The sequence below is a fragment of the Melozone crissalis genome, unplaced genomic scaffold (genome assembly GCF_028551555.1).
Source record: "Melozone crissalis strain CALT ecotype California unplaced genomic scaffold, PUWL_Pcris_2 ptg000005l_1, whole genome shotgun sequence".
Lineage (NCBI taxonomy): Eukaryota > Metazoa > Chordata > Aves > Passeriformes > Passerellidae > Melozone > Melozone crissalis.
In genome coordinates, this window is record NW_026535783.1 from 53,957,941 (window position 1) to 53,970,650 (window position 12,710).

Consider the following 12,710-nt stretch of genomic DNA (forward strand, 5'->3'; position numbering starts at 1 on the left):
TGCCATCTTCATTTGGGGTGTTCACTGTTTCAAGCAAAATTACAAGCAACTCTAAGTCTAGGATGGGGACACAGAAAATATCTACAGTAACTGTATTAAGCTGAACAATACCTCACTGGTTTTACTTGTGACATGTATTTTCTTGACGTTTTTAATATCCTCTCTACCTGTGCTAAAACTTTTAGAAAAATGATGAAAAAATTAAAATAAATAAATAATGACCTGAATCTTGAAATTTAATAACTTATAGAGAAGTCCCTGTTGAACTCAATGGTACCCGTTGTACCAATACTGTGGCTAATGCACTTGGAAAATTTAACAGCCAAAATACTAACTTCCCTCTCTTTAAAAAAGAAAACCTCACCACCACCACCACTCCCAAAAAGAGGGAAAAAAACCCCAAGCAAATATCCTAACCAAGACTCACCCAAACAAAAAAGCCCAACCAAAATCCCCAACCAGATTCCACCCTCTATCAAATACCCTTGAAAATCAATGTTTTGTAAGAGCTGGCAGTAGTGCAACCCACTCTGCCAAAAACCACAAAAAACTAAAAAACAACCACTACCTGTGAAGAACAGACAGATTTATGGTTATACAAGACATGCTTGTGGGACTGGCAGAAACAGCATTTATCACCTCTGTGAGTTTTTAAAAAATATTTCTTTAAAATACTTTTGATCCTTAGAGAATTCCTGGTAATTGAAATTCTGTCTATCCATCTTTCAGCCTGAGGCAGGCCCTGCTCCTGTGCTGTTTTCTAAACTCCACAGTAGGTAACGACAGAATGATCTTTCACCATAAAACTGTAGATTTGTGGGTCTAATCTGTGGGTCCAATGTTCTGCTTGCTTGCACAGGGCAAGCCCCCTCAATGCTGACAGGTATGAGCCTTTGCCAGCCTGGAGTGGACTGCTCCTTTCAGCCGCAGCCCAGGTGAGAAAACCAGAGGCTGCAAAGGGAGCAGAGCACTGGACAACCTCATCCCACAGGCACTCCTGGTGTCAGCAGCTACTTTGTGCTGCTCCTGGTGTGCATCCCTGGGTGAATTCAGAGACAATGGTCCCCGCTGCAATTGATATGCAACAACTAGGCAGGAATAAAGACTTATTTATATAAAGCCAAATTGCGTTCTCTGTCGTCACATGTGAATAAACCCAGAGTAAGGCAGAGTACGTGCATTCGACCAGGATCTAATGGGAGCTTGCCAGGCCTACTCATCGGCCCTGTACCACCATAAAGTCATTTATGTTTACTTAGTACTTCTGTAACAGGCTTACCTTGATGGGCAGACGGAACTTTGCTGGTGGTACGACCCTCCTGGAGCATGCACCATGGGGAGCTGGCCCAGTACCACTCCTGCTGCGTCAGGCTGGAGCTGCTCTCTGAGATGTGGAAGGCCAACTCTCTCCCAACACGGAGTTACCATGCAGGACTCCACATTCAGCTTCAGCTGCTGTCCAAAGGCATTTCCTCAACATTTTCCTCTCTTACATGCTGACGAGCTAAAACTTTAAAGGTTCCTGCTGGACTAGAAAGTTTTTGCTCATTTCTGATGATACTGCTGACAAGATCCCAGATTGATCTTCTCCAGTAAAAAATACCTCTCATTTGAAAAGCCTCTTCTACTACCTGTTAGCACATCAGACTTGTACAATATGCATTTTTGCAGCTTTTAGATGCCTTTGCACCACATCCATCACTGCCCTAGCCCTCAGTTTCTCCTCCTCCTGCCTTCACAGCTGCGTGCTGCCCGAGGGCACACAGGGAGAGAGAGGCGTTTGCTGCTCTTCTCCAGCTGCCTACAAACACTCCTGGATTTAGCATACTAAAATGTTGCCTCTGTACTGCTGGTCCCTGTTCATGTGGCTGCTGAAGACTCCTCCTGCTGCAATGGGCAGGGGCTGTGGTCCAGCTGCCCAACATGAAGCTGCACGGGCTGCCTGTCCCTCTGCAAGGGCTCAGCTCCAGGACAGAGCCGTCCCTGAGCACACCATGCTGCCCCAGCCGAGCACACCTTGGGAGCAAGGCAGGGACATCCCTGAACTCAGCCCAAGCTTCAAGGTGCATTTTCCTCTCACTCTGCAAATCCAATTGGTTAAATGAGCAACCTCCAAAATCTTAAAAATCCAGCATGACTGCCAGAGTGTGTTCCACTGAAGAAAGACTTGTTTCTCTCTTGGAATGGTGGGTTCAGGAAGGTGTTAGACAAATACTGGCATTAAACAGGAGCATAACACACTCCAAGGGCACAAAAAAAAAATTGCACAAGCATCAGGTAATAACTGTGGGAGATCCACCTAAAGCAATGACTGGAGGGAAAACTGCATGTTGTGCTGGAAGGTATTCTGAAATGCCCTTCTGTGTGGGGAGCCCACCACAGGATTTAACCACCACCAGTTTCTGAAATGCTGTCCTGTGTCACGGTGTAGACTCAGGTGAGCACTTACTGTTAAAACTGAGATGTTTGAGAAGGCAAAACGTGTTTCCTGTGCCATATATATTTGCACAGAGTATAAAGGCTTTCTTGCAATCTATCCCTTGCCCCCCACAGAACTTGTTTTAGATTACCATATATTCAGGTATTCTAATTTTGCTCTTTTCTTTACAGCATGCTTTACTCTGCTCTATTTGCCTGAAAAAACGTGATTCGTAAGACACTGTGCAAACAATGCTGAACAGCATATGCTGTATATTTCGGAACACACAAACCCTAAATACAGGTACTGACTATTGTGAAGGAAAATTTATCTCTGGATGTAATACACTAAAATGTCCTAGATTACATATAAAGACTGTTAAATTCAAAGATTTCATCTTCTGGTATTACTTAGTAAGGATATACATGGAAAGAGGCAATAGATTTTTTTCTTATAGAATTGTGTACCGAGTCAAGCTCTGATGTGATACACTCCTCCAACTTTCAGTCATGCCTTTTATCTCTTGTTTTTTCCAAATATGGATATGAAGCCAGCACAGAGAGAACAAGAGGAATGTTTGAGGTGAATGGTGCTGAACAAAATTCAGCTTGTCACCACCCTAGCTCCTGGACTACACATCCCTGAAAGTCACAGTACAACTCAATACCACAACACAGAATTTATCACTATTTGCAAAGAGAAGGAACTCAAGCATATCTTCATTATTTCACAGACTGGTAAGCACTTAGCTTTATTTCATCAGGACAAATCAGAACTCAGAGCCAAGTTCTTCTTTCCTTAACTGTGCTTAAGCAAGGTCTCTCAGTAAGATGCAAGTCAATTTTTGAAGGGACATTTTACTCTGAGCAAGATGGCTGAGTGGGCCAATTTCTACATATGTTAATTTCAAAATACTCTGATGTCAATGGAATGTCTTTTAAGAACTCTCTCATTCACTGGTCTTGTCTGTACCTGGAAAAAGAACAAGTTCCTTCCCAAACAATCTATACTATACTTCCCATGTCAAACAAATTAGGATTTGGAGTTCTTTTCCTCCAGCAGCAGAAGACATTTTTCCCTAGCAAATCCCTTGGACATCCTCTTCCCCTTCAAATATACATTTCTTAGGGCTTGATGTGCACAACTACACCATTACTGTCTTCTTAGTCTGCAGTCTTCTCAGTTCCTCCTGATGCTCCCAAATTTTCCCATTTGAAAATTGGGGAGCATCAGGAGGAACTGAGAAGATGTAGGTTTCTCAGATGACTGAGAAACCTTTAGCATTGCTTCCTGACCACGGTGGTCGGAACTTTAAGGTCCCTTCCAGCCGAAACCATTCTGTGATTCCTACACTCAGTTCATTCAAATGCATCCTTGGCAGGTACCTGAGAGATTGATCTGGTCAGTTCTAATCAACACTATACTACAGATACAGTCAATGGACAGAAAAACTGTTGCTAACTCAAGGCAGGCAGTGGGACATACATCCACACACCCTTGAGTATCTTCCTGTCCTGAGATCTTTTCCTTCTGATCTGCCCTCTCAGTTGTGATCCAAATCAAGCTGGATGTCTCTGTGAAGTCCTGCAGGCTGTGCAAGACTACAATAAGGGGCGTAAGGGCATTCAGCAAACTGAGAGTTCAGTGCTGAAGAAGGGAGCTCTCGTTCCCCTTCAGACCATGGAAACATTCCCATCCCAACTAAGATGAAAAAGTGAAGATGACAGGCCATGCCAGCTATAACAGTGATAACCCATCTCTCCCAGCTTCCCCCTTAACACAAACTCCACACACCACCCCTTTCCTCTGGCCGGCCACACTCTGGGGGCTCACTCTGGGCATGCAGGTTTCTATGCCTCTCCTGACAGAGACAACTGCGCTGTCCACAGCCATGGAATAGCACAGCTGGCAGAGGTATGAGACAGTCAACACCCAACTCTTCTCATCTGCCTTCCCTCAGCTGCTGGATCCTGCTCTTCTCTCCTCAACCCATCACACCCCGTCAGCACACCGGATTTTCAAGACCATCTGCCTTCATGTGGGCTGCAGCAAACTGGAAAAGCTGGGGGTGAACTGCAGCTTCCCTTCACCTGTATGTTTCAAATGAGAGAGAAAAGCAGCAAAAGTGATGCTGTAATACTGCTGCACTTAGTGCTGTACAGAGGAAAAATAAAGAGAAAACAATACAATAATAGTATGTGAACACAAATTCCCAGCTGCGGGGCAGCTCTGCAGAGTCAGGAGTAGCAGAAAAGTAAAGAGGTGAATACTTTAATATGTGCTGCTCCTACAGTAATAAATGATTACATGAGTTTTGCAGAAGCCAGCGGTCAGGCTATGTCATGCACCCCCACACCACACTTCCTATCCAAGAGCGGAGCAGAGCATCCAGAGGTGGCCTGAGATGAGATGCTCAGCCATGCACACCTCCTCTGTCCCCAGACCAAACTGCATTTCCTCACGCAAAACCCTCCACTAGCACATGCCTTAAAGGGTGCACCATTTTTTTTTGAGCTGGCCCCAAAAAACACTTAAACTGCCAGCCTCTGCGTACAGCAGAGATGTACCTTACATTACAACAGTGAAAGCAGATCAAGAAAAAATGCTAACACAACAATTTCATGCTGAATTTTTATTTCAATGTTATGCAACTGCATAAGTATAAATAACTGTGTTCAATATATAACAATTATGACATCCATAAGGAGTTTGTCAGAGAAAATAGGACTGCAAACACTTTATTGCACAGACCCTAATGATTTTTTTTAACTTTTAAATTTTTTTTTGTAAGCTGAGAAATCTACTGCAGGAAGTCTACAAAAGAACACATCAGATCTATAATCACATTAAGACTGACCAAGAAGAACACAGGCAGGAGGATCTCTAACAGCTCACTTATAAGGTAAACATCAACAAACAGTTACTACATAAACACAAGCTTATGCACTGTTACACTTCCAAAATGCAAAGAACTTATTTGTCAGAAGTGATAATACAAAATATTCATAAAGGTATACAGTAAACAAAAGCTAGATGGGCTTTAAAAGAAACAAGAGGATAGCTGAAAAAATGCTGAGACTGTAAACCAGGAAGTATCTCCCAGACAGAAATGTTATTTTTAAGTGCATTAGCATTCACTTGTATTAACTGCCAAAGCACAGATGAACTGTAAATGTCGAGACCATTTTATTTTTAAGACTTCTCAAAGATTATTATCCACTGCTTACTAGCTCCTTTCTGAATGCATAAAGGCAGTATTAATGTTCTAGTGCCACATGTAAAATCAGGAGTTGTTTGTGATACTGGATTTTCCTTACAGGTTTGCTGTAATCCAACCCAACAAATCAGTATAATAAAGTTTTCAGCAGAGGGAAATGAATTCTGCACACTGTCTGTTGTCACACAAGTCTCCAAGTCAAGATTACACTGTGCTTTTACAAAAATTTTTCTAGCTTTTGAGACAGAAAGACAAACCATAAGCACTGGTGAAAAATGTAGGGGCCTAGCTCTGCTGTGGCTACAGAAAATAGAAATAAGCAAAACAACCATTCTATTGATCCCCAATTATTAAAACCCATGCGCCTGCAAGGGTATTTCGTAGTGCTTCTGTACATGTTTCAAATTTTACCTTTCATCCCTCAAGACAAGCTAAATACTCCACACAAAAATGATCAAAGTCTACACGTTCCACTGTATACAAAATTTAAATAAGGCTTAGCAAAAGTAAAAAGACAGTAACATTCTAGCACCAAATAGCTCCAACAAGTTCCTTTGTTAAAAAATGCTTCTTTTATAATTACAGTATTGAACTTTTTTTTTGCATACAAATAAAAAGATTATGTTATGAAATGTATGGAGCTACTCAATGCATTTCAAAATGAATATGAAACCCAGGATTACTTGCTAAAAACAGCAAGTTAGGTCTACAACATAAGGCCCCAGCTATGTATGAAAATGTGTCAGATAGCCTAAACTTTTCTGAGAATATGATACCGAAGTGTATTTTTCCTTTTTACTTTACTTGTCATAAAATAGAAAACAGCTACCAGCTGTATGACACTAATTAAACAGACCTATATGCCATAATACGTATTCTCTAAATGTATTAAGAACAGGGATGAACATACTAGTACTACCAGTCATGTGCTTATACTTGAGCCTCACACTGGGCCTGAATTTAAAAAAGCTCAAGGAACTCGAGAGGATTGCAGCAAAAAACTAAGCACATGGCACGTGCTTCAGAATTTCAGCCTTGTCTGAGGTGAAAGTCCCACAATACACTCCCAACAGACAAGGCAAGAACCATCATTTCACCAGAGAACACAACTCTTGCTGGGATGCCCTGATAATTAAGTGGTCTTCCCATAGTTTTAAGGACACCTATTCTACTCAGACTTTGTACAGCAGGGAGATGCAGTTACTTCTTGTGTTAGAGCTGGTGAAGCAGTCAGCCAAGTACAGTACTATCAAAATCAGATTATTAAAAATACATGTAAAAACTCACAATAGATCACCGTATTATGCTGTACTAGTATTTTTTAGCCTCTATCTAGGATTTTTAGTCAGTAAAAATGTGGCCTTCTTTTTTCCCAGTCAGACCAATGCTTGTGCATGTCCATGCCAGCTCTGAATTTTAGTAATTTGGTTTCATATTCGAGTATGGCAAATACGTGGCAAAGCAACTATCTTAAAAAGGGAAAGAGTAAACAACGCAACCAGCAGCAAAGTATATATGCTACATTCAAACCCCAAACACATTGCTAAGTATTTACAGAAGAAGTATTTTCAACAGTCCTAGGCTGTAAAGGTATTTTTGTACAAATACTAAGTGGTAACAGTTTTACCGGTTACAATTGGAAAGGCATTTTGAAAAAAAGTCCTCTCTTTACATATCCCCTTGTATTGTTTCTTCAGTGACATGAAAGCTTTGCCGCACTAAGACACGACACAGTGCTGGTTTAAAGGCAGTACAACATATTGAAATTGTTTCAGCTAGTGTTGAATACACACTTGCCAGGTCTTAAGAGTTAACACGTTTTTTTGTGAGCACTGCTCCGTGAAACTTCCTTTCCTCGACGCTGCCGAGCTGAGTCTTTGTCATCTGAAAGTGCGTTAGGGCGGTCAGCTGTGGCTGCTGACCTAGGTAAATCTTTACCGACATTCTGTTTTCTTGAAGCAGACTGCTGAGTCAGAATGGTATCTTTTCCCTTTACATCCACAGTGTTAACGAAAAGAGGCTTTTCTTGATTTCCAGGTTTCCCCCCAAGGTTTGAAGGAGGGTGGTAGGCTTCTGCTACAATAGCGGCACTGTGCAAGGCCATCAGTGAAACACTCTTAGTCATTTCTGCCTTGCTGCTCCCTGTGGAAGAGGTGCTTTTCTTACTTAGTTCCTTGCAAGTTGCAGGAAGCTCTGATGAGCCTGGCTTAACCTTTGCTGAAGATGCCTCACTTTTGGCTGAAACAGATGAAACAGATACTTCCTGTCTACATTCAGAGAAATTGGATGAACAAGTCAGTGGCTTTCCCGGTGTTGCAGCTGCACGACAAGAACTTTGCCCACTGGCAACCGGCAGATGTTTTATTGCAGTCTGCTTGTTTGCATCCTCTGGCTGTTTCTGATTAACTTGTCCCTTCCCTTTTATATCTTGAGAGATTTTGCTATTTGTGGTTGCCTTTTCTGCTCCTTTCCCTCTGACATCACAGGTTGTGAGACAAAGGGTAGGCTCCACTTTCCCACTGTCAAGCTGAACGTAAAGTGCGTCAGTGCATATTTTTCCTTCAGGTCTTTTGTCTGCAGTGATCATCTCATTACCAGGATTTCTCTCTGCCTCTTTGTTCAGTGAGACACAGCCTTTCACAGTGGAAAACTTTGGAGTGGTCATTTGTTTTTCACTGAAACGAAGTTGCTTTTGATCAGCAGATTCCCCCAAGCCTGCTGCTTCTTGCCCCTGCATCTGCTTAGAACTCTCTGGGCCTGCTGGAAGTGGGCCCACAGCAGAGGATTTGGGTTTGGTGTCAGGGGCTGTGCTGCTCATTTGGAGGGTGGTGACTGAGCCATGGTCCAAACCCACAAGCCTTTCAGCCTGCACATGTTCAATGTTCATTCTTTTTGAAGAGCCTGGAGCAGGATGCTTTCCATCCTTCCGGGAGCTGGCAGACAACTGAGTAACAATTTCTTTTTCTTTTACGGCTGGAGAACATGGTTTTTGTGACAACATCTGTTTATCCAAAGACTTAGACTTGGAGGAACTTGTATCAGAGGCTGGCCTGGGTTTATTGCTGCTGCTTTCCACACAGGTGGCAGCAGGCTTCAAGTGCTCTTGAACGCCTCCATGAACTTCTGTGGTGCTGTGTCTGCTTACTGCCTCTTTCACAGCAGGGGAGCCTGAAGGGTTAAGTTGCTGCCGAGGAACTTGGCTGGACTGCTCTCTCTCACTACTATGGAGCCTTATATCGGTGAGTGATTTCTGATCTTTCTTTCCCATGTCTTTAGCACTGTCCTTCTGCACAGAAGAAACTGGTGCAGACTTCTCAATTTTATGATCACAATCTCTTGAGGGTTGCACAGGCCATTTGGATGGAAGAGAGTCACTCTTTGTCTCCGTGACAATCTTCTTAGACTCAGCTTTCTGCTTGGTTACTTCCCTTTCCACAAAACTTTTAGAAACACTGCTGTCATCTTTGCCTAGCTGTTTCAGTGATTCTCTGCCATCCTTAGGTTGTGCCTTGGGGCCAGCTGGCTGTGTTTTTCCTTGCATCTCAGGTGGAATGGCAAAATCAGCACAATTTTTTTCACTGCTCTTGGAGCAGGTTGTTATCAGGACATCTGAGACAGAAACCTTCATAGATGACTCCCTGATTACTTCTACTTTTGCAGGGATAGGCTCACAACCTCTCTGGGATACTGGCTGTTTGACAGGCAACTCTTTCTGTGTTTGCTTCTCTTTTCCTACAGCCTTTTCAGTAGTGCTTTGGCCAGCAGAAGGTTTGGAAGATGTTTCAGTAGTTTTAAAACTCTGACTTTGAGTAACACAAGACTTTACCTCCACTGAATAGTCCTTTTGTTTTGAAGGGGAGGTATCTTTCTTCTGAACAGCTTCAACAACAGAAATATTGCCTTTAGTGGCTGGACTAGAAACCTTTTTCTCTGTCACTACTTCTGTAGCCACAGAGATAAGTGGTGGATTTGGACAACTCTTGCCTGCTTGTGGGACCTGAGGCTCTGCGATGTTGACTTTGCCAGATTTTGGGTAACTTAACAACTGCTCTTTCTGAGACACCATTTCTGCCTTCCCACCACTCCCTTGTGGCACTGGGGGTTTAGGAGGTCCCCCATCACTGCTGGTGCTCTGTCCTTCTGGCAGCACACACAAAGGCAGCTCAGTCTTTGAAGCCTGTGGCCCAGAAAGTAACGCAATGTCTAGCGTGCCTTCTATTGGCTTCAGGCAGGAAACAGACCTCCCATCAAGCTTATATTCTGAAGGACTTTTTCTGACAGGAGCTTCAGAAGAAATAAGGGCTGATTTTTCCACACTCATGTCTGCTCGGCCACTCAAGGTTTTGAGAGGAACAAAAGAAACTGAGTTCATCTGAGTAGCATGAGCACTGCCAATAAATGCTCTACCATCTGCAACTGCAGTGGAGTCCTGCTGTATGTTTACAGGTCTGCCTGTACTAAGTTGAAGGCATTCATGAACATTAGATGTCATCTTAGGTTTTAGCCCTGGACAGACACTGTCATCTTTTTCTTCAATAGACATTTTCTTTCTGAGATAATCAATATTTGCAAGTTTACCATCTAATCTTTCAAATTTGACAAATTCTTTCGTTGGTACAATTTTATCTGTGTTTTCTCCCTTTCCACTAAGTATCTTGTCAGAGGACTGAGGTAGCACATCTTGCAGAGTACATGAAGGGGAAATTCTTTTGAAGTCATAAGAAAGATGACTGAGTTCATTAGGGGGAGGCCCATGAGACAACATCTGTCCATCTAAAGCAACACCATCATTTGATCTCAAGTTTGCATTCTTTTGAAGGGTGTCTTTGAGTATGCCACCAGCTGACTGGGTCTCTACAGTAACAATTTTAGCTTCAAACTGGTTTGATCTTTCTAATACCTTCTGGAATGCTTTTTTGTCTCTTTCTTCCAGTCTCAAGGTATTGGGAATTTCTGGTTCACTGCTAGGTTCACGTATAGCAGCATTTGCTTTTTCAGCAAAATCTTGCTTTTTCATAACTACCTTGACCTTCAGCTTCTCTCTGTCTAGCTCATCAATGGATTCCTGTCTACCCAATTTTCGGGAGATGGGTCGTTTCAAGCAGCCCTGCTCTGCAGGCCTGACTCGTGTGAGCGATGGCACATCACAAACATTCTCCTCCAAGCTCTGCAGAGTTACCTCTCTTTGAGACAACTCTCTATTCACTTCTTCCTGGGTCACTTCCAGACTGTGTTTTCGTGAACATAAGTGTTTTTTATCACTGCCATAAGAGGGTGCAAGTTTCTCTTCAGACTGAACTCTCTTTAACAGTGGAGATCTTGGTGGCTCTGCACTCTTTGGCCTGACAATATGCCTCACAATAGTTGGAGGCGAGTGCATTTTGCTAGGAAAAGACTGAGCTATTTTTGTATTTCCAATCGAATGTCCCAGCAATGGTGATGGAGATCGCTGAGGAGATGTTGGCTGGGGTGTTGGAGAAGGTGTCCGTGCGAGAGGAGAAAGGGGAATGCTGCCGGCTGATTTGCGCCTTCCTGATCTGTATCTCTGCCCACCAAGCTTTGGACCCAAGCCATGAAGAGTGCTGGGTCTTATGTGCCCTGAACCAGCTGGAGAATTGGGAGCACTGGAACTAGGGGAGCTACTCTGAGAAGAGTTAGTACCTATAAAAAGAACAAAAAACCAAGCAAACAAACATAAGATTAGCAAGACTTTTTCTATCTTGTCTAAATGTTCAGTGAGAAGTAGAACAAAAGCCCTATGCTGTCTCCCACTACAGTGCTCCAAAATCTGGAAGGTTTTAAGGTTTTAATGATGCAAAACCAGCATCATTCCAATTACATATGCTGTTTCTCCCTTTCTCTCTCTTCCATCATCCCCTTTAAGTTATCTCTTGTTTTTACTTAAATAGAATAACTAATGCTTTCTGACACTTCAAAGCAATGATCAAGGCTTTCCAGATAATTTACCTTTGCCGAGGGATTGTACAATAGCAGTCAATTCCAGTACACACTACAATTGTGACAGAAGTTAAAGAAGAAAAAAGGGGCAGGCCTTTAGGAGTTAGAGAGATGCATATTTTAGCACTCAGCTAATCTTTTCAGCAATAAATCTGCATTCATGAGTGCCATCCTAGTTCCATTATGTAGCAACTTTTATCTCACTTTCATTCTTTTATCTCTTAGGCAAAATTCTCTCTTTTGCTGCAAATATGGACTTTTTATTATTCAACTTTCAGCCACTGGACTGAACTTTAAACTAGGACAAACTTAAGAGACAAATGCTTTTTAGGTGCTTCTGTATCATAAAAACACCTTTTCTTTTGCATCGGGAATCTGTTTCCCTTTTCCAGACAGAAAACAGTTGTTCTATGATTATATTTGTCAGAGCTGACTGCTCTTAGGAGAGCATATCAGATCTGTGGGGGCTTACAAAATGTACAGTACTCTTCCAGTCCTTTTCCTCTGCTCTCCACTGCTTCACACTCACCTGATGGAAAATCAGGAGTGGAACGGTAGCTTGGGGTAGGAGATCTAGGAGATAAGCTGTGCGTTGGAGACCCAGGCAAGCTCTCCCCTGAAGAAAGTGATCGGTTCAGGCAGGAAAAGCTTCTGCTTGTATGAAGAAGAGGTGAGGGTTGCTTTGCCAGCTTTTTAAAGAGAGATCTTCTCCTTGTGTGAGAAAAATACAGCATTAATCATAAGTTAAGGTGCACAGAAGATACTATCAGCACAGGCAAAATTCTTGCAAGCTGACACCATGAAAATAGTAAATCTATCTTTACATGAAAGCAAACCACACTGCAGACTGGGAAGTTTAGAAAGCATCCTGATTCACTAACAGGTGGAACGGACACTGTAACTAATTTTATTCATACTAACATTTACTAAATTTCAGAAGAAAGTCTATCTCCTTATGAGTACAGATCTTTATTTTCTAAATTTAGCAACCTATCAAAACTAAAGAAATATCTATAAAGTACTAGCAACATATTTATAAAATACATATGAATGTATCATATTAAAAATGCTGATAAGCACTAGCACTAAAAAGTTTAATTAAACAAGTACAAAATT

At 42.3% G+C, this 12,710-nt stretch overlaps 1 protein-coding gene across 3 annotated transcripts in view; it reads right to left on the reverse strand.

Annotated features, from left to right (window-relative positions):
* Positions 1-5,036: 5,036 nt before the first annotated feature.
* The window catches only part of MAST4 (microtubule associated serine/threonine kinase family member 4), a 284,359-nt gene continuing 276,685 nt past the window's right edge, over positions 5,037-12,710 (reverse strand). For all 3 annotated transcript variants that reach the window (XM_054281779.1, XM_054281790.1, XM_054281782.1), the window contains 2 exons: positions 12,124-12,305; positions 5,037-11,297 (listed from right to left, as the gene is read on the reverse strand). In XM_054281779.1, coding sequence (XP_054137754.1) covers positions 7,447-11,297; positions 12,124-12,305 — 4,033 coding nt within the window. In that variant the 3' untranslated portion in view covers positions 5,037-7,446. The remainder of the gene's footprint in view (positions 11,298-12,123; positions 12,306-12,710) is intronic.